A 22,176-nucleotide genomic window follows, 5' to 3' on the forward strand; every position below is an offset into this window, starting at 1 on the left:
TTCATGCCTTTTTCACTAGTATAGTAATGTTAGACTTGAAGTTGTGTTCAAGTTTTTATTTGCATTTAGCCAATTCTGGATTGCCTAGAAATACTTTCTTTAGCTTCTAGCTACAGTTGGTGTGTGTGTGTGTGTGTGTGTGTGTGTGTGTGTGTGTGTGTGCGTGCGTGCGCGCGCGCACGCTGGGGAAAGGGGAGGAGAGGAGATGGAGGGTAGGGTTGGCCCTGCCGGTATGCTCTTCATGGAGACTCTGCAAACGGTTGTGAAGGTACCGAGGTCTGATGCCTATAGATCTTCATTTCAGAGCTTGCTGATATGGATCAGTTGTTAGAGGGCTGATTGGTGTGTAGACTAACCAAAGACTCTTGGGAAGACTCATTGTAGGAGAATGCCTCTTAAGTGACCTCTGTTTAAACCCACTCATGAGTTTAAATGATGCTACTGCCTTCTCCTGGTGGAAGTAACGAGCAAAGCCCATGCTGTGTGGGGTGGCAGTAAGCTACTCTAGTGTCCTCTTGAGCTTTCATTCCTCCCACTGTCCCTCCTGAGAATCATTTGTGTTTATGCTCCACAAACCATCGGTGGCACTTATATTTGATTTTGTAATCATACATTGCAGTAAAACCTTGTTCAGCAAATTCAGAGGTTAGAACCGTGTTTGTATGAGAACCGTTTGGCTGCGTTGGAAACAACAGTGTAGCAAAACCAGTTACAGTTGAAATATGGGGGTGGGGGCCTGAAATGATTTTAACCCAGGACAATCTAGAAGGACCCATAGGAAGGCTGCATTAAGTGTTGTGAGATCTAAGAGTGCCCTGTAAATGGACCTTGTCTTGTTTTAGCTGTAGTAAATTATTTAGTTTAGGGGTTTTTGTTGTTGTGGTTCTGCAGATTTAAATTTTTTCTCTCTAAAGCTAATTTACAACTATTGATAAACTAAAGAGGAATCTACTAAAATCTAATCTCCTACTTACACTAGCTTTGAGACTTACTTAGTAATATCTCTTAACGACTGTTTTTTGTTTTGTTTTATTTTTTGAGATGATTTCAGTCTGTAATGCAAGGTTGCCTGGAATTCACTATGTAGCTCAGGTTGATCTTGAACTTTAAATCTTCCTGTCACCTTCCCAAGTGCTAGGATTATAGGCTTGAGCCACTTTGCCTGGTTGCATCTTCTTTTTAAAACAATAAGGAAATTTGGGTATTCCTGAACCAACCAGAAGGTCATTTCTCAGAATAAGTTGGTTAAACTCTAGTCACGTGACTAATGTTGGTCTCATATAGTTTGCACAGCACTTGACCAGATTTCGTATGCTTTTTTTTTTCAGCTTTTATACAGCATCAGCGTTGAAATAGAGCCTTATCATTTCAATAGCTCTTCAAGTGAAGTAGGGACTGCTAGGTGAAGTGGTAGGTGAGGTTGTTCTTAGAAAGTAAAAATACCACTCCCTTGATGTGTATCGGGAACTCTTGAATATGATGCAAAGCATGCTTGTCTGATGGCTTATGATTGCTATGCTGACCTGCCTAACTTAGCTGAAGTTGGAAAGGAGAATTTGCAGTTGAAAAAATAACAAGGTTCAGGTTGAGAAAGAGACAGGGAGATGCTGTTTTTGTGGCTTCCATTGCTTCAGAAGGCTGAAATGCAATGCACTGAAGTGCAGCATTGAATTGGGATGGCTCAAGACTGTCTTGAGTAGTTGTTTGCCTTTCTGTGACTGTGCTGACTCTTGCCTGTGCTCTTGATGTATCTTAGGCTGCTATCAGATCACATTGGAGATGTGTATTGGCAGAGGAGGGAGTGGAGCTTGCTTACCTGCCCTCCTTCATCTTGTCCCTTCCTCCCAAATCAAAGAAATCTTAGCATTGGCTTACCAGCAGTTTTTCCTTCATATTTTATTGATCAGAATTAATGGTGTACCTGTTTTATCCAGTTGGGACAAGGGAAATAGAGTTATGTTTGGTGTCTACTAGTCAGGATATACCCCTTGCCCTGTAGTTACATAGTGGAGAGAGGATATTTTGAAAATAGTGTGAGGAGGAAGAATGGGAGAAATGGATATTAGAGATGTAATCAATAGTGACCATTATATCTGCTTGTTTTGAGACTGAAATAAATAATGCATGTAAATGCACTTTGAACTCCATGGTGGTTGTTATACAGATGCAGTGGATGGAGGGCTAGAAAGCTTCCATGGTGCTGTCTTAAATATACTCTGGCTGAATATTTTTCAGCACTAAAAATACTACTAGTTTTTAAATTTACCAACTTGACTCACTAAAATAGGTTATTCAAGTAGTAAGATTCTATGTTTTACATGGCACTCTTGAAGCTATTCTAATTTCAAATCAAAACATTTCATGAATACATTTATTTAATTATTTACCCAATTGCTGCCCTCTGGTCCTTGTTCAAAACCCTGCCTACACCTTTGATCTCAGTAGACTGCTTTGTTTCTTATACCAAGTGGAGAGGAAGCTCTCCGTGGAAAGAAAAAAAAAAGTCAGACAAGCTTGAAATTGTGGAGTCTCAATGACAGGAAGAAAGGGTGGTGTCTTACCAAACTTGAGAACAGGAGACGGTGGTGGTGGGGTGGGGAGGCGTGGGAGAATCACACAATTTTAAAGCTGAGTGAGTCATGGGAAGGCTGAGTGAAATATTGATGTCATGCACTTGATTAGTAGAACTCTCATCTCCAAATTACTAGTATCATACACTTCTGACCACCTGGTGGGAGGCCATAAAAGTAGTCTTGTCTCTATGACAGATTTGGGCTGTGACTGCAGATCAGCCAGCCAGGCATTTCTAGGACGGGTACTTGGTTCTTAGTTTTTGGAAGCATTTAACCTGAGGGTTTTTTCTCTAAGTAACAGATTCTTTTCATTCCCTTCAAATAAGCAGCAGTGACAAACACTAAGGTGCACATCTGTGTGACGTACACTCACTGGATAATCTCAAGCTTGACCTGCTCCAGTGAAAATGCAAGCAGAATGGGGATAGAAGGCTTACATATTTTCATTCTGAAGAAAGCTATAGTAGACAGTTCCTACCTTCATTGTATGCGAAGGAAAGGCACAGATACGTACATGTGTTCATATATTTACTAGTTATCTCCCAGAAGAATGTTAATGGAAGTTATTTATAAGTGATGTTGTTTAGAATTATTTTTATTTTTCTCTTTTTAGTATTTTTCTGTACTTGAATTTCCAGTATGTCTGTGCATTCCTTCATCCAAAAAATGTCTTTTTGTTTGTTTGTTTGTTTTTTGAGTAAAGAGAATAGATTTCTAGTGAGGAATGTTTTCTGCCAGCTTAGGTATTTTTACACATAATTTTACTGCCATCATGTAATACCATGAAATAAATGTTCCTTAAATGTATTGGTATATACTTTGTGATTCTCTTCAAGTTTTGAGTTGTGTGTGAGAGTGTGTGTGTGTGTGAGTGTATGTGTCTGTATATATTCACATGTGTATGTGTGTGTGAGTGCACTTGCCTGGAAGTGTGCTTGTACAGGCTAGAGTTCAATCAACTTCAGGTACCTTCCTCTCCACCGTGTCTGTCACTGGACCTGGAGCTTGCTATTTCAGCTCCACTGGTTGTCTGGGAGCCCTGGGGTCTGCCTATGTGTGTCATGTCCTCTCCATCAGCACCCTGTGCCAGGATTACAGGCGTGTGCTGCTGCCGTGCCTAGCAGTTCCACACGAGGGCTGGGTATCTGAGTGCAGGTCCTCACGCTCATGCAGCGAGGACGTTACTCACTGGGCCATCTCATAGACCTCTGCAGTTTCAAGTTAAAATTGGCCATGCGATGTGAGAACTTGGGGTGTAAATGTACTTTGGAGAAGTAAGAGCTTTCTCAGTATTTTGAAAGGATTGCGTTATATATTTTTTTAGATTTGTTTTTACAAGAGTACTAGACAGTGTATTAGAATGTGATATATTTAGAGTTAAGATTATGTTCAGAATTTCCTTTGTGAAAAGGGAAGTGAAAATGCTTTTTTCCCTTACACCCAGTCTGTGTCATGTTTATTTTCTATTTCTTTGAAATACTTACTCTAGCAATGAATACTGCATATTCATAAGGTAGGCAACTATGTTTGGTAAAGTAATGGAGAAGAGAGAACATTCATTCTGTTCCACTGGTCTTATGTATGGCTTATGCTGTGTAAACATCTGCCCATGATGTCCTTATAATGAAATTGTAATCAGGGATTGCCTGGCACCAATATGCAGGTGTAACTACTAGGCATTAGTTGTTGGGTAGGTGGCATTTGTTGGTACAAAGGTTTATAAAGCATTATTTTGTATTCATTCCTGGAATCTGAAAGTAATATTACCCGAAATACTTACTAAATCTAATTCTTCAAGACATGGAATCTTGTGATACCAATTTTCATTGAAGCATATGGTAGATTGTTTTCTGATTTCTTTTCTAGCATGCGAATATCAAGGTATATTGTGGCTAAAATATCTATATATAATTGAGATTCTATAAATTCTTGTTGTTTAGAAGGTATTAGAATGTTGCCTGTTTAAAAAGCTATTCTTTTGTATATTTTCTGATCTGTTGAAAGTTAGTTGATTAAATGAAATATGTATTGTATGCTTTGCTAATTATTTTAATACTGTACTTATAAAAGTTTTTTTGAAGACTGCAAAAATAATTTGTGAGTATTTAGGATGAGAAAAATTAAATAAATGGTTGGGCAGTGGTGGTGCACACCTTTAATCCCAGTACTTGGGAGGCAGAGGCAGGTGGATCTCTGAGTTTGAGGCCAGCCTGGTCTACAGAGTGAGTTCCAGGACAGCCAGGGATGTCTCAGAAAACCCTGTCTCAAAAAAACAAAAACAAAACAAAACACAAAACACAAAAAAAGTCAAATAAGTGAAAATGAATCTTATTCCATATAATCTCCCTGCTTCCCCATGGTAAGAGCAGAGAAGTCTGTTTACAAGATTACGTTTATAGACCTGACAGTGAAGTGCTAACACTTTGTTAGGGGATGCGCAGAGAGAAAGGGCCCTGGAGAACATTTTCTATCAGTGGCTCTCAGCCCAGATCCCTGCTAACATTTTCATAGGATGTTACCCAACTAGTTTATATTTGAATGTGGTGGTTGAGCCAGAGTGTTGGCATGTTTTGGATTTCTATAGGCTATTCCAGTTGGCTGCAAGGTCGAAAAGAACTGATTTCCTCCTTTCTTTATACACCTTTTACCATTAAAAACCAGTGACTTCATGCTATCATTTAAGTGGGGATGAGGTGTGAAGATGCTAAAAGAAATGCATGGGAAGGGCATGGTGGGTCATGGACCTACAGTCCCAGTGCTCAGGAGACCACTTCCGGTGGATTGCCATGAGTTTGTGGCCAACCTGGTCTATAGAATGACCAAAATAAACACACACACACACACACACAAACACACACACACACACACACACACACACACACACACACACACACACACACAGCTATTACCCAGAGGATCAAGTTAAAAAAGTGACTTCTCAGAGCATCGGACCCAGCTTCCTTGGTGAGGCATATTTATATCACAATAGTAATTTTTGGTAAGCATAGCATCAAAGCTAGAACATTTAAGATAGCCTGTAAAGCTTTTTAAAGGGAAATTTATCAAGATGAAATTACAGCAGCAACTAGGGAGTACCTTTGGAAGTATCAAGAATTAAGTAATATAAATACATCTCTAAAATGATCTTTAAAGAATGCTTGCTAATTAAAAGTTGCTCATTTTATGTTATATTAATCATATTTACAAAATCATTGGTTTTTTGTAGTTTTTTTCTTTCTTTTTTCTTTTTCTTTTTCTTTTTTTTTTTTTTAAGTTTTTGAGACAGAATCTTAATGTATAACCCAGACTGCAAAACTTTGAATTTCTTTTCTTAGTTGCTAAGTGCCAAAGTGACAGGAGTCTCCTTGGGGACAGAAGAGACTTCAGTGGTCATGTAGTAGACTGTACTTCCTCGTTCTCTTGTGTATCATGGCTAACAAGTACCTCTGAGTTTTCTTCAGTAGAAATAGTTTTATTTCAGTAGTAGTATATTTATATTGTATTGTCTATATTGAGTATAGTTAGGAAATGTATACACATTAATACACTGTGATAATAATAGGTGTGTATGGGATCCTTTTGTCATTGATGACTACTTGAAGTCCTTTTTTGTGTCTCATTTGATGCTAACTTTTGGCTCAGGAGTAGCCTTACTTGTTAGAGCACTTCTGGACTGACAGAATGGGAGCAAGCCTTTTCTTTTTTTCTTTTTCTTTTTTTTTTGGTTTTTCAGGACAGCCAGGGCTTCTCTGTGTAGCCCTGGTTGTCCTGGAACTCACTATGTAGACCAGGCTGGCCTTGAATTCAGAAATCCACTTGCCTCTGCCTCCTGAGTGCTTAGGATTAAAGGTGTGTGCCACCACTGCCCAGCAAGGGAACAAGCCATTTTATGCATTCAATTTGGTTCCAAATCACACACACACACACACACACACACACACACACAGCATGGTGACAAGTTTTTGCTATTATTCTATAAATTATAAGGATTAGATTTCTAAAAACTATCCTGATATTTAAGAATTTATGGTAGAGAGCTTTTAACATTGCATACATAGGATTTGGAGAGCATGTTATTTATGAGTTATGAGTGACTTTTGGAGATTATTTTTAGTTCAGCAAAATAATACAGTACCATGGTAAAGTCGACACGCAATAGAGTAATGAGCACTTTTCCAGGACTACAGTTTGTTATTAATAATTTTACTATACAAAATGTTCTAAAATACTAATTTATTTTTTGGCATGGATTGACTTGTTTTAAAAATTCAAAATCTGTTCTGAGATGTTATCATTAGTATTCTTAAAAATTTTTAAATTGTGTATATGGTGTGTGTGTGTGTGTGTGTGTATGATTGATTGTGTGGTGTTTATGCATGTGCTATGATGTGTGTGGAACACAGGGGACAACTCTGTTAGTTCTTTCCTTCTAGCCTTTGTGAGTCTGGAGATCCAGTTCAGTTTGCCATTTCGTCATGACAGGATCCATTGTATGATGAGCAGTCTGGCTGGCCCTTTAGGTGTTTTTTTTTTTTTTTTTTTTTTTTTTTCAGTATTCAGGAGCCAATCCAGGGTCTTGTGCATGGTAGGCAAGCAATCTGCCAGCTGAGGTATATCCCTCATCCTAAAATGTTATTCTTACTTCCTTATTTTATGTATTTGTAGGTTTCATTATAGACTTGGCAAATGTGTGATTTTTTTTTTTCTTTGTAAATGTGTTATCCAGTCCTTACTGGGGTGTGTGCAGACTCTGTATTACCTGTCAAAAATCCTGAGACTTTCTGAAAACTAAAAAAGGTGACTGCAAGCAAGAACTTTGAAAGGAGTTGTGTGGACTTGGATGGATTTGCATCTGCTTCTTAACAGAAACTACTTACTAGGAGTGTTTGTATATTACTTCCCTGGATAGTTTCAGTAGATGCAAGTTAATATTTTTTGTTTTCTTTCTTGTAAGTTTATGCTCATCAAAAGGACTTTACTTTAATCTGAATCAGTTTCTTTAACAGTTATTGGGAGTCCCTCTCCTGACTGCATGTCCACTTTTTCCTGCTTTCTTTAGTCCTCTCCTTACCGAGTAGCTAACCCTGGATCTTGGGCCTGACTGAGGTCCCAGAAGCCTAGTGTAGTTAGGATGCTCAGTATGGAACTGGTTAAGTCTGGGCTTAGCTGAATGTTCAGGTGCTTTCTCTTTAGTCTCCAGGAATATATCAAGGGTATTGCCCACGATAGCTTCACGTCAGAGCAGCTGCAAAGCCGTCCTCTTTTTTATACATTTTGACTCTGCCCCAGCCCCCCTTAATGACAGAGTCAAGGGTGTGGTTGTAATGTCTGTTTTAGTTCCTTGAACTTCCTTAATTTGTTTTTAAGTCACTGCTGTAAATATCTTTATACCTATATTAGCTCCCCTTGCTTTCTAATCCTTGTCTTCTTGGTTAGCTTGATTTTCCCTCCTTCTTTCTTGTAATCTTCTCATTCCTCCCTCAAAATAATGCTCCTCAAGAAACTTAAAATTATGACATTCTGTATCAGAATTTTTTTTGCTATAAAGAAACAAATCTGCATTTAAAAGTCTTGTAGGCACTTGCTGTCGGGGAATGGCACTGATTGTGAGGTATGGTGTTCTGTGTATATGTTCTTCTTGCTCTCTCTTCATTCTGAAGGGTATGGGTCAGTGAACACTGCTGTCATGTGTTTTGTTACCTGTGTTTTTGGGTGTACCAAGACACCAGGTGTTTGAAGGTGTATATCCTGGAGTGAGCATGTTGAGCCTTGTAGATAGCCGACTTCTCTACTTAAATACAAGACCTAGAACTTAGGGTGTGGTTCTGTACACTTGGCATGTGTTCAGAAAGCACTGGACCTTTGTTGTAGTACATGGTACACATTATATTGCTGCCTGTTTAAGCACCCTGTCAAAAACTGGACATGTCTTATTTAATTTCTTTGTTTCCATGTTTGGCCTATAATAGGCCTCTAATGGCTGTGCATTTGTTGGATAAATAGATTATTTCATCTTTCTATTGGGAAGATAAGCATTTTAAAAATTACATGTGTGTATGAGCATGCACTTATGCTCTCATAGATGGGTAGGTCCTATCATTCTAAATATTATTTTTTTAAGACAAGGTTTCTCTGAACCTGAAACTATCCCATCTGTACCTCCCACAACACTGACTGGGGTTACAGGCACGTGAAGTCACCAACCAGCTTTTTATGTGGGTCTGGAGTTCAGACTCAGGGCCTCATGCTTATGCAGCAGGCAGTCTTACGTCCTGAGCCATTTTTCTAGCCCTCCAGCTTTTACTTTAAACATTTATTTCTAGAGTAAGCTTATTAGAATTATTTAAAAGAAAGTAACATTTAAGAGCTTTTATTGTTTAAATAAGGTAGTATATGTATGTTGTTACCTTTCGCGGTGTCTTTTAAGTACTGGGGATTGAATATGGGGCAGTGTACATGTAAGCAAGTGCTCCACTATTGAGCCATATCCCTTGCCCTCTTTTTATTTGTATTTTGAGGCAGGGGCTCACTAACGAAGTTAACCAGGTGTCCTTGAACTCGTAAAGCTCCTATTCATCCTGTCATAGTGCTGGGATTTATAGATCCAGACTTTCTAAGCCCGGCTTTTTTTTTTTTTTCCCTTTTTTCTTTTTGGATTGTAGCATTTTGGAGAGTCAGAATTGCAGTATTAAAGACCTTTGATTAATGAGATATTATTTTATTTCTCATATTGTGTCTTGGAACTATAAATTGCCTTACAGCTTTATGGTCAGCATTCTATCCCTTTATTCAGAAAAGAATCGGCTATGTGAATTAATACTCCCAAATTTCTAAGAACATTTTCTTTCTTTTTTTTTTTTTTTTTTTTTTTTGGTTTTTCGAGACAGGGTTTCTCTGTGTAGCTTTGCGCCTTTCCTGGAGCTCACTTGGTAGACCAGGCTGGCCTCGAACTCACAGAGATCCGCCTGGCTCTGCCTCCCAAGTGCTGGGATTAAAGGCGTGCGCCACCACCGCCCGGCTTCTAAGAACATTTTCATTGATCATTGATTATTCTTTGGAACAGTTTTTAATGTGTTCTATTATTGGGAAGAAAAGTTGAGTAGCATTACTTCTGCTTTTGAGGACATCAGATTAACAAATTGGAGTATCTCGATACTAAATAACATTGTTCTCTATGCTTCCTTAACATGGACAGTGAAATGCAGAGGTTTGATTGGATTCAGTTTCCGATGCTTTGCTTCTATTGGAAAGATTTGAACATTCTTCTTATGATATTAACAATCATTCCTCATTTTTGTTTAGTTTCATTATATTCACCAGGAGTCATATAATGGTGACTTATTCCTTATTCTTGTTAATTCTTGTTCCTTATTCATTTATTAGATGAAGGTATGAGTGTGTGTGTGTGTGTGTGTGTGTGTGTGTGTAGGCCAGAGACTGACATCTGGTCCCTTCCTTACTTGTTCTCCATTTTGTTTTTGAGAGAGTGTTTCTCACTGAAGCTGGCTCTCAGGGTTTGGCTAGACTGGCTGGTCAGCAAGCCCTAGGGATCTTCCTGTCTTCGCCTCCCTAGTGCTAGGATTGTGGGTGCATGGTATCATTCCTGGTTTAGTTCAAAGACTGTACTGGGGCTTAAATTTAGCTCCGTGTACTTACAGAGCAAGCACTTACCTCCCCCCCCCCCCCAGCGCTCTCCAGCCCTGGAATACTTTTTTTTTTTTTATAAAGCCAATGTTTCAATGTTTCTCTCACTGTGTAGCCCAGGTTGGTCTACAGTTTAAGATCCTCCTGCCTCAGCCTAGGATTATAGATGCAAACAGATGCAGTGTTTAGCTTTTTATTTGCGTGCTGGAGATCTGAACTCAACTCCTTGCTTGTGTGACTGAACCATCTTCCCAGCATGAGGTGGAATACTTTCAATGAGAAGATTTTCATCAATTAGAGGAGAATTTTACCCCCCCCCTTTTTTGACTATTTGAGGATTCCATATTTGCAAATTTTCCTAAGTGCTAGCATTTATTTGTAACCTGAAAATTAATACTCCTGCTGCTGTTCCAGTGAGTCACAAACAGGAGCATACAAAAAGTAGAAAAAACTTTGATCGAGTCAGTGTGTGTTCCCAGCTGAGGTTAAATAAGGTGACTCAGTCTCCTGGTTTTGCTTTTCATAATGAGTCCTTTCCTTTCCTTTTTCCTTTTGTGATTTTGTTTAAAATGACCCCAGACCTACTGCTGAAGTGCTGAATGATGTTCCTAAGCACAGGAAAACTGGTGTGTTGTGGACAAAATAAGTAAGTTAGTTCAGGTGCAGATATAAGTGTAATGTTGTAAAGTGCTTTAAAACAGAAACATACATAAAATAAGTTGGTATATTAGTTGGTTGATTGAACTTTTGTCACGAAAGAGTCTGGAAAAAACCTTAAATGTATCTTTCCTAGGAACAGTGGTTCAGTGTTTGATTATTCTGTATTTGCACTAACCTGATAAAACATTGTGAATCAGATGTTTGATTTTGATGAACAGAAGTAAAGAATTTTTTTGACTTTCCTGATGAACAGAAGTAATGATTTTTTTAATGACTATAAAAGGTATACTGGAAAAGTTGTAGGTCATGGAAGTACGGATAATATTCACCCCAACCCTTCTGCTTGACTCCCCCATATCCATCTCCTCAGCCCCTTCCAATTTTATGTCCTCTTTCTTTTTTAATAACTCACCAAGTTCAGTTTGTGCTGCTCATGTACTCATGGGTGTGGGGCCATCTACTGGAGTGTGGGTCACCTACCAGGGCCACACCCTTAAGAAAACTGGCTCTCCCTCCCCTAGCAGTTGGCAGTAGCTCTTCAGTTACAGAGGAGGCTCATGAACTCCTCCTCCCTCTCTGTAGTATGCCGACTGGCTTGACCTTACAGTCTCACGCCTGCAGACACAGCTGCTGTGAGTTCGCAGTGCAGTGGTCCTTGTTATGTTCCAAAGGCACTTTCACGCCTACCTCCTCACCTCTGGTTCTTAGAACCTTTCTTCCCCTCTTCCTTGACGGTCCCTGAGCCTTTGGGGTGTGAGGAGGAGTGTGGTATGCACTTCCTACTTCTGCCTGAGTGCTCTGCTGACACTGTCTTTCCTCTGATTAGTTGAGTTTTGTGCTTGCCACTGCCTACTGCACAAAGAAACTTCCCCAGTGAGGTTTGAGGGCTGCAGAAAGATGAGTTCTGGGGACACTTTGATACTGTGTCTCTTTAGCAGAATAATAGTAATAAATTCAACGCAGGGGCCTGTGAGCTCTGGAGTCATGGGTTCAGAGTCAGATTTATGGTACTAGGCATGAGTTTTCTAGAGCAGGCCTGGAAACCAATTGGAAAGCAGCAGGTTACACTCATGAGGTTGTTCCTACTGTTGTACCCCTGGGTGTATCTTGCCAGACTAGTTGTTACTGTAATTCAGAGGGTTCCATGGTAGAAGAGGTTTGTTGGAGGGTTAGGCAGGTCAGTTCTGGGACTGGAGAAGTAGTTGATGGAGTGATAAAATATTCCTGTTTCATTTCCAAACTGTAATCAGCCAGAGGGCTTCCCTCTCACCATCTTACCTGGAAAGACAATTCTTAAATGGTCAGACTATGAGTCTGATCCGCAGTTCTCTGTATGTAGATAGTATGTGCTTAGAAGACTGGGTAGTTTCCAGTTCTGCTGACAGTTGAGACATGTGGGCTTCAGGAAAGATGTATGGGTGTTCATACTCACTTATGAGGGGCTGGAGAGATGGTTCAGTAGTTAAGAAGTTAAGAGCACTTGTTCTTCTTTTAGAGGACCTGAGTCTGGTTCCCAGCACCCATGTCAGGTGTCTCACACACTCTAATTCTAGCTCCAGGAAATCCATCACCCTCTTCTGGCCTCTGCAGACACCTACACATATGTAGCACACACACATAAACATACACATAAATAAATATAAAAAACAAATCCACTTGTGAAATTGAAAACAAAAGACACTGTGTGGACTTCTACACTCTCACATCGTGGTGTATTGGTCTGCTTTCTGTTAGCATTCTGAAAACTTGAAGTTGAATGCTTTTATAAAGAAAGGAAGTTGGCCTGATGAGATGGCTCATTGGCAAAGTGTCTGCTGTGCAACCATAAGATCATGAGTTCATATTCCCCAGATTCTTGCAAGAGATCCAGATGTGGTTGTTGCATACATCCCTAAGTCTATTGCTGGGGAACAGTGGAGACAGCTGGATTTCTGGAATGTGCTGACTAGCTGCTCAAGTCAGTCAGTACTAGTTTCAGAGAGGGAACCCATCTTAAAAAGATAAGGTAGAAAACAATTGAGGAAGACAGCCACAACTTGCCACATGTGTGCACATGTATGCATACACACATGCATAAACGTGATCACACAGAAACTATATGCTCATATTTATGCTTCACCCTCCCTCCTCCAATAGAAGTTGATTTAGCTCATAGTTCTAGAGATTTAAGGGCATGCAGATGACATTGGCTTGTTCTGGTGAAGAAATTCATTTTGGGTGTTCTTATGGTTGTGGATAGAGACGTCACATGGTGAGACAGGAAAACAGAGGGTAGGGGAAGCTCTTTTATGACACTTGGGAACTAAATTACTTCCAAGGGTTTATCTTGATGACCGTCTAGGTCTGATTTTTTTCTAGGACTGCTTAAAAAAATCACACTATCTTTTAGTATCACTTTGGGGACCCAGTTTTCAGCATGTGAGCCCTTGGGGACATGTTCAAACTATACCTATCATGGTGTCTACTTACTTGAGAATAGTCAGATCTAGATGGCTAGAAAATTCTTTTAATTAGACTTACAAATTTTCCTCTTCTGAGGAAGTTTAGAATTTGATAGATTCTTACTTAAAAATTGCCTTCATTGTACCTAATTATAATGTGCTATGATTTGGCATTCCTCTTGTTATATATTAGTTTTAATTGTAGGAATATTTTTGACCACAATCTATAGAAATGTATTTTACCTAAGATCAGTCCCCCTTTTTCTTTCTCGAGAGCGCGCGTGCGTGCGTGTGCGCGCGCGCGCACACGCACACCGTTCATTATAGAACTGAAAGTCTCATTAAACATGATTTTTGGGCCAGGCATGTTTGCTCATGCCTTTGATCCCAGCACTTGGGAGGCAGAGACTAGTGGGTCTCTGAGTTTGAGGTTAGCCTAGTCTAAACCAGTGAGTTCCAGGACAGCCAGGGCTATGTAGACAGACCCTTTCTCAAAACAAAACAAGCAATAACAACAAAAACAATATGATTTTCCTTATTACAGATGTGCACTCCATTTTCTTTTCTAATAGACAGTGTCATTTTAAATAACTGCTGTTTAAGACCCACGAAGTTAGTTAGGTGGATCCTACCTCATCCATAGTTGAGAGAATATAAAAACCAGTTAGTAATCTCTTTTTTCTTTTAAATTTCCCTCCCTCCCTCCCTCCCTCCCTCCCTCCCTCCCTTCCTTCCTTTTTCTTTTCTTTTTTGCATTTTCCCCTCTTTTAGGTGGTAAGTTTCAAAGGCTAGACAGTCCTGGATCATCTTCATAGGAATGTACAGGGGCATCATTGAAATCAAGTTTCAGAAATACTAAGTTATTTTAGATGATAGGTTCTAAGTCATTTGAGGCAATTTTTGTAGTGTGTAATTAAAGAAACTGATGTCCATATTTTTGACATTACAGCTAATGATTTAACTTTAAAAATAAGTGTTTATTCTTTTTGTAGACAATTGCGGTTGGAGTAATGCCAGACCCCAGGAACTGGGACACTTGCTGCTAACAGCATGTGATGTAGTGGCCAGCCATCACATTGCAAATGTCTCCGTTCATTTACATTTCAGAGAGGCTTGAAGACGCATATTCTGAGACAGTTTTTCATAGAGACATTGATACCCCAAACGAGCCTTTTTGTAATAAATACATAGTTTTAACTTTGTACTTTTTGAGAATTTTATACATGAATACTTTTCATCATTTTCACCCTCTCCAACTCCCTCTATGTCCCCTCTACTCCTTTCAAATTCAAGGTCTCGTCTTTATTATTTTTATATTCATACATATATACACACAATACATACAACCTAGTGGGTCTGTTTAGTGTTGCTTATATAAATACATGTATATAATTTTTTTATTTCATGTAACAAACCTGTGGGGAAGTAACACTGTCACAAATAAGATTTGAATATAAAATTTGATATTAACTTTTTGTTACAGTTTTGTGCTTGTAAATTTTAATGTTTATTAGAGGTGCATGGACTAGTTCTTTTCCTTTTTTAAAAAACTACAACAATATTTTGAAAGTTAGTATAATGTTAAATTATTTTAAAAATCTAGAACTTCTCATGGGTGTCTATTTGGCATAGGAGGTGGAATGTAACTACACAGATACATTCTAAGACTGTTTCTCTGTTTTATCTAGGTCAGCCCTCTGTGTAAGGTCTTAAATGATTGAACCATGCAGATTAGAAAATCTGATTTTCTGTTTTGAAGATTTATCAGTGATTGTCAAATTAGAGTATACCAGTCCCTGTGTGTCTACACACAGTCAGGTAATACTAGTGTTCTCCAGATGGAGAAGCTCTTTTATTAGTGGATGTCAGTATATCACAATTGAAGCTGTTCATGAAAATAAGACAATTGATTATTCATATTTGCTCCTTCTTAAAGACAATTGAAAAAGCACCCTTTTGGCTAGTTCCCTGTCTTTTAACATACATTTTGTTACCACTTACACGCATTCATGTAGCTAACTATGTTTACTAAGTTTAGTAGAAAGATTAGGATTTCAGTTAAAGGGGAAACAGCTGTTAGAAAAATTACAGTATCCTCAGGCATTATAAAGATTTTGTGTTATGAAAAATTGTGAACAGGGTGTGTTTCTGTGACACACCTCAGTAGTTACGATGCCTAATCTTTACGATCTACTGTTTAGTCATGTTCCTTGTATCCCTTGAGTTGACTGTTTCTCTAAACACATTCATAGTCTCACTCTCGATAATATCTGTAGCTATAGTACAGCACTACTACACACTACACACCACACACGACAGCACTACAGCACTACACACCACACACTACACACTACAGTTCTTTCCTTAGCTATTTTTTTAAAGTAACTGGAATTTAATTGAACACAGCGAATCATATCTAGTCACATTTGTGCTTTGTGATCGACTACTAGGAAATGCAGAAATAAATTCGCTTTGTGTGGGTGCTAAACTGAACAGTATGTAATATTTCTTCCTCATTTTCTGACTTAAATATTTTTTAGGCCTTTGATAGTATGTCTATTGAAACTGTTCTAGATTTTTAAAAAAACATAGTTGAATTTTCAACCACTGGTGTTAGTATTTAGACAAATTGTTTGTGAGATTTATTTATCTAGTTTTCAAGTGCTGGGGCTGGGGCTCAGGTCCCAGGTTCCACTTGCATGTGGAAGGCAAGTACTTTATGAAAGAGCTACAACCAGCCCTGTTTCCAAGAAGGTGTGTGTTTATACAACAGTTCAGTGAGGAAATGGAAGTGTACCTTGTTAGTTGTTCATTCCTCCTTAAAGATTGTGTCATCATTGAAAACTATGGGTTCTTCCGTCAGAAAAATGCTGGAGAGGTCATGGATTTCAGATTAAGAAGTCCCCAACCCCTTCCAGGTCAGTAAACTGAGAGGAGTGCTTACCTCTGGGAAGGCAAACAGGCTGAGGAGGGAGAAATGTGTAAATATCCGTGGAACATTTTTACTTCATTTGTGGATTATTTGGTTTCTTATATGTACAGTATGGTTTTGGATAGCTCACTATTTAAACATAAATGAAAAGCTATACATCGAAAATACAAAAAATTTCCAAAGAAAATAAATTTTTTTCTAAATGGAAAAAAAGCAGAGAAGGAATTTTATTTTAAAAGTTTTAAAAATATTGCTACTATATTAGTTAATAGTTAACAGTTCATTAACTATTTAAGAGAGCTGCATCTTAAGATAAGCTTTATGTAAAAATAAGGGGGATATGCTTTGAGATATTGTGCTAAGTTTTTGTTTCATGAATAGGCATCGTTTTTTAATATTTATTTTAAATTATTTATGTATATTTGTGTGCATGCATGTGTGCATGTGTGGAGGACAGAGGACAGTTTTGGGGGGTTGAAGCACTATGCCTTTAGCCTCTGAGCCATTCAATCAGCCCAGCTATTATTTTAAAACCCCTAATTTGAGGTGCAGTGTACATATAACACCATGTGCAGGTTTTCAGTGTAGTTTTATGCATTGGCAAATGTATAGCTGCCTATACTGTACCTTAATGAAGGTACAGCACATACGTACACATCCATGAGGAAGTTCTTCCACGATATTTTCTAGTGAACTATCCTCCACCTGGTAAACCATGGCTGATTTCTATTCCTGTAGTTTAGTTCTGCTGGTTCTAGGATTTCAATGACTATAACTCATTTGTGCCTGATGTCTTTTGAGCTACTTGTGATTCAGATAGTATCCTGTTATATGAATGTTTATTCTTCTGTTGAGAATACTTGGTTTGTGTCCAGTTTTGGTTAATATAAATAAGGTTACAATAAGAATTGGTGACAGATCTGTCTGAATACATTGTTTTATTGATAGGTCATAGGATAAGTATACATTTAACTTTATAAGAAACTGTCAACTATTTTATACTTGTACCAGAAATTAATGACAAGTCTATTTGTTCTTAATTTCTGCTAGCATTGTTATTGATAGTCTTTTAAAGTTTTGCCATACTTATGAGTATGAAATGATATTTTTATGGTTTTAATTTGTATTTCCATGGTTATGATAAGCAAGACTGCATATATTTATTGACTATTTGCTTACATTCTTTGTGGAAAATATATTCAGTATTTTCACATAAAAATAAAGCTTATTATTTAATTGTATATTAATGCATATTCATAAAACTATGCACTAATTTCCCTTAATTTTTGGTGTTTCTGTTTAGTTCTATTTATTAACTTTTAATCTTATTTTTCTTTTATATATCATAAGCTTGCAAAGCTATTTCCCATTATGGTTCTACAGTTTTTGTGTTTAGACATATGATTCATTACATATTATTCTTTCATGGGTGGAAGCAGGTTCATTTTTTTTTTTCACACAGATATATGGTTATTGTGACCCATGTCACTTTGGAATCAACTTGGTGCCTTAGTGGAAAACAGCTGACCATCTGTGTGGCTGTTTTGGAGTCTGCTGTTGCCTTTACCTGTTCTGGAGTAGCTCCACATTATCTTGATTACTGTAGCTCCCTAGTAAGCTTTTGGCATCAGGTTGTTTTTGTGATTTGAAATTGTTTATTCTAGATTCTGCATTTCCACATCAACTTTAGGAATGGTCTTATCAGTTTAGAAAACTAAACTCACTGACCAGTTAGTTGCTTGGGGTTGTGTTGATTTTATAGATATTTTTACAAGTTACATTTTGAGGTGTTCTGTTCTCCTTCCTTATTTCATTATGTAGCCCAGTAAGGGCATTGCAGGCATATGTTACCACAGCCCAGCTTGACACTGTTATTGCAAGGAACGGAAGCCCACTTGGAGTGTTTAGATGTGATACAGCTGCCAGATCGCCCACAGAGGTCACATGCATTTGCTACCTGCAATTTCTAAAGGAAGTGTGTGATTGCTCTTTGAAAAGTCCCCAACATTTTTTTTTAATGCTTTAGTGTTTTCATCTGTATTTTGGAAAATTCAGTACATGTAGCTAGGCATGGTGGTATATAGCTGTAATGTTAGAACTTGGGAGTCTGAGTCAGGAAGATTGTAAGTCTGAAACCAGACTGTGGTACAAAATAAAACCCTGCCTCTAAAAGAAACTTTTATACCTGTCTTCTTCAACATCTCTTAGCCTTGTGAAATTACTTCTTTAAAGACTTAGTTTGAGTGTTACATAAAAATTATTTTCCTTGAGAGATATGAAGACTATGTTTTTGTATTATCAGTTTTGTGACTCTTTCCTATATATAAAGAATAATAAATATTTGAGTAAATGAGAAGATACTTTTGAAATGAAAATATACTTTTGAAAAGTCTAAAAATTAAGTATACAGGAGTGAAGAAAATAGTTAAGATTTAAATGTTTTTTTTAATGTGTTTTTGAAATGTGTTTTTCCGCTTTTAAATAGAATCGCTGTATTAATTTCCCAGACTTTTTTGAGTACTCCTTTTTCTAATTGCAGTAACTTTAAATTGGGATGTCTAGGCTAACCAGTGTAGATTGTTTTATGACACACTCAGGACTTTTTTCCTTTGTTGTTTTTTTTTTTATTTTTATTTTTTATTTTTATTTATTTATTTATTTTTTTTGGTTTTTCGAGACAGGGTTTCTCTGTGTAGCTTTGCGCCTTTTCCTGGAACTCACTTGGTAGCCCAGGCTGGCCTCGAACTCACAGAGATCCTCCTGGCTCTGCCTCCCGAGTGCTGGGATTAAAGGCGTGCGCCACCACCACCCGGCTCCTTTGTTGTTTTAAAACAACCAGATCTCTGATTTTTAAGTTTTGTGTTTGTGGGGGACAGGGAGCTGCCTCGGGTGGAAAAGTAGCTCCTGCACAAGCATGGGGACCCGAGTTTGGATCCCAGTGCTCATGGAAGAAGGCGGGCATGATGATGTGTGCCTCTGTAAACTTGTCACTGGAAAGGGGCACAGGCAGGCGGGCCCTTGGAGCTTGCTGTCCTGCCAGCCTAGCCAGTGAACTCTAACTAGGTTAGTAAACCCCCCCCCCCCAAAAAAAAAAAAGAAAAGAAAAAAGGAAAAGAAAGAAGTGGAGAGTGATTAAGGAAAGACACCTGTGGTGACTTAAATACGAATGGCCCCCGTAGGCACATATATTTGAACACTTGTTCCCCAATTGGTGGTGCTGTTTGGAGAGGTTCCAGAATTCTTTGGAGGTCTAGCGTTGCTGGAGCAAGTGTGTCACTGGGGTAGGCTTACATTTTCAGTCTTACCCCGCTTACAATTTGCTTTCTCTGCTTGCTACTTGTATTGAAATATGATCTCTCAACTTCTGTGTGAGCCACCTGATGTCTTGCCTTCCTTGCCACTGTGGCCAAAATAAACTCTTCTATAAGCTGATTTTGATTATGATGTTTTAGCAAAGCGACAAAAGCTGGTAAAATACCTGATTGCTACCTCTGGCCTTCATACATACATGTACATACGTGTGTCCACATGCTCATGGTCATATAAACATCTATACACATGCACCACACATGGACACACAAATACACATTTTTTTTAAAAAGTTGAATTTGTTTTTTGTGGTGTTTGGTCTTAAAGTATAGACATACAAAGTAATGGTAGATTTAAGAGTCTACTGTGCTTTGATTTTAGGGACCTCAACAGGTAACCTAAGCTTTTGTCATTCACTTTCCTAAATATGCGTGTTATCTTTGTTGACAGTTTTCTCTTTGTAATGTTACAGCTCTCTATCAACATCAGCTTGTATCACCGAGAAGATAATTTTGAAGACATACTTTGCTGAGAAGACAACTGTGAAGAGTTGTCCGAATGGGATGAACACGCATCAGTTGACTGTCTATCCGCTGAAGTCTGAATGCTAACGTTGCTCATCGGGTACTGTTACCTAGTGATGCACCTACTCTTACAGTACCCCATTTCATTGTGCTCGTCTTGATTAAAGAATTCAAAGTGGAGTACCGCAAACTTGATATGGATAGTAAAAAGAAAGACAAGGACAAATCAGATGATAGAATGGCACGACCCAGTGGTCGATCAGGGCACAGCACTCGAGGAACTGGGTCTTCGTCATCTGGAGTTTTAATGGTTGGACCTAACTTTAGAGTTGGGAAAAAAATTGGATGTGGCAATTTTGGAGAATTACGATTAGGTAAGATTGTTTCTTTATTACATAATGTGAAGAGCATTTTTTAACCAAATATACTTGTAAAGCTACTTTCTTGTTTTAGTTGTTAAGTTCTTCCAGTGTACACATTGGGGGCTTTAGTTGACCATGGTTTCTCAAAGTGCTGGTTATAAAGAATGCAGATGTTGGAAATTTCTTAGTTATTTGTGCTTTGATTTGTAAGGAATTCCCTAGTATCTAGATGTCTATTTGTTTGAGATTATTCTTATTTCTTAAGAATGTGAGAAAACAAGAAAAAGTAAATTTAAAAGGCCATGGCCTGTGGCACTTGCTCTTTCAGAGCACCCAGGTTTGATTCCTAGTACCATGTGGCAGCTGACAACCACTTGTAACTCCAGTTTAAAGGGATCCTGTGCCTTCTGACCTTTCTGAGCGTCAGGCTCAAGTGCATAGTACACAGACGTATGTACGTATGTACATATGTATGTATGTACATATGTATGAATGTATGCATGTATATGCAGGCAAAACACCCATACAAAGGCCATAGCTTCCAGGAAGTCTGTTGTATAGTGTATTTTGGGTGGATATTTAGGTTCCATTTTTATATTTCAAAACATTTAGTAACTGATCACTTTAGAATCATATATGTGGCTTAAAGTCAAAAGTTAAGATACTATGTAAAATTAACTTTTACTTATTATAATAGCTTCTTTCTCTGCACCATTCTCCTCTTTCCTTTGCCCTACTGTGCCTAGGCTAAGATTCAGGGTCATTTCTTTAACAAGGATCTCAAGTATCTGTAACAGTGTGGGAAATGCTGGGCTTCCTGAAGCTCCTAACTGTCCACTTCAGGAACCTGAGGCTCCACAGGGAAGGCACTTGCTGAATGCCATAGAGCGGTTCAGTGACAGATAGAGATGTGAGATTTCAGTCTTCTTAGTCCTAGTGGAGTAGAGACTCTGTCTCCATTGAAAAGAAACATGGAATGTGGCATGGTGTCACAGGAATCAGTATTAAGGTACATTAAGGCTTGCATCACTAGACCAAGACTGTAAACTTGAGGGGAGAAAAAGACTTCACAGTTTTCACTGGGTCCCATCAGTTGTTTAACATAGAATGATTTGTATGTTTCTACTGAGCTATCTCTTATCATCTTGTAAAACACCCTGCTTGTAGTGTCTCTTCTATTTCATTTGTTTTGTGTTGCTAATGTACATTAAATATGAATGAATGAAGAAGCAAGCTAATAAAAGCTAGTGACATTCTTTGTACATAGCTATAAATGATGTAGTTGGCAAATTTCTTTGCATTTAGTAGGGACTAAAATGTTTGAAAGGACAAATATTTAATGGCCTATTTTTCCAAGATAGTATTCTTACTTGGGAGTTAGAGAAACTAGATTATTTACTTTCTGTCAAATTTTTAGATCATCCAATTCTTAACATTGATCATATACTGAAAAAGTTCATGAATCACTTTCTAGGCTATTATAAATATTAAATTTAAAGTATAATATAAAGGACTAACACAATATCTGTATAGGCTTTGATTGTTTTTATTACAGTTTTCCACATAATTTAGAAATAACTATTCTTAAATATACACTCTGTGTGTGTATATATTCATAAAGAACAAATCTAGTGGGCCAACTTAACCAGAACAATATGAGACATAGTGTCTCATGAACTTATAATGTATATTGTGGAGCATTCCTTTCTTTACATTTGTGAGTGAGCAAAA

General features: G+C 38.1%; 1 protein-coding gene across 18 annotated transcripts in view; it reads left to right on the forward strand.

Moving 5' to 3' along the window:
- The window catches only part of Csnk1g3 (casein kinase 1 gamma 3), a 91,998-nt gene that overhangs the window by 4,019 nt on the left and 65,803 nt on the right, over positions 1-22,176 (forward strand). For 12 of the 18 annotated variants that reach the window (XM_076555253.1, XM_076555258.1, XM_076555256.1 and 9 more), the window contains exon 2: positions 20,032-20,457. In XM_076555253.1, the coding sequence (XP_076411368.1) occupies positions 20,280-20,457 (178 nt within the window). In that variant the 5' untranslated portion in view covers positions 20,032-20,279. Of the gene's footprint in view, positions 1-10,794; positions 10,864-15,006; positions 15,137-20,031; positions 20,458-22,176 lie in introns of those variants that run through there. The other 6 variants (XM_076555254.1, XM_076555268.1, XM_076555271.1 and 3 more) reach the window with 3 other exon arrangements.

This window comes from Peromyscus maniculatus, chromosome 19 (genome assembly GCF_049852395.1).
Source record: "Peromyscus maniculatus bairdii isolate BWxNUB_F1_BW_parent chromosome 19, HU_Pman_BW_mat_3.1, whole genome shotgun sequence".
NCBI classification, from domain to species: Eukaryota; Metazoa; Chordata; class Mammalia; order Rodentia; family Cricetidae; genus Peromyscus; species Peromyscus maniculatus.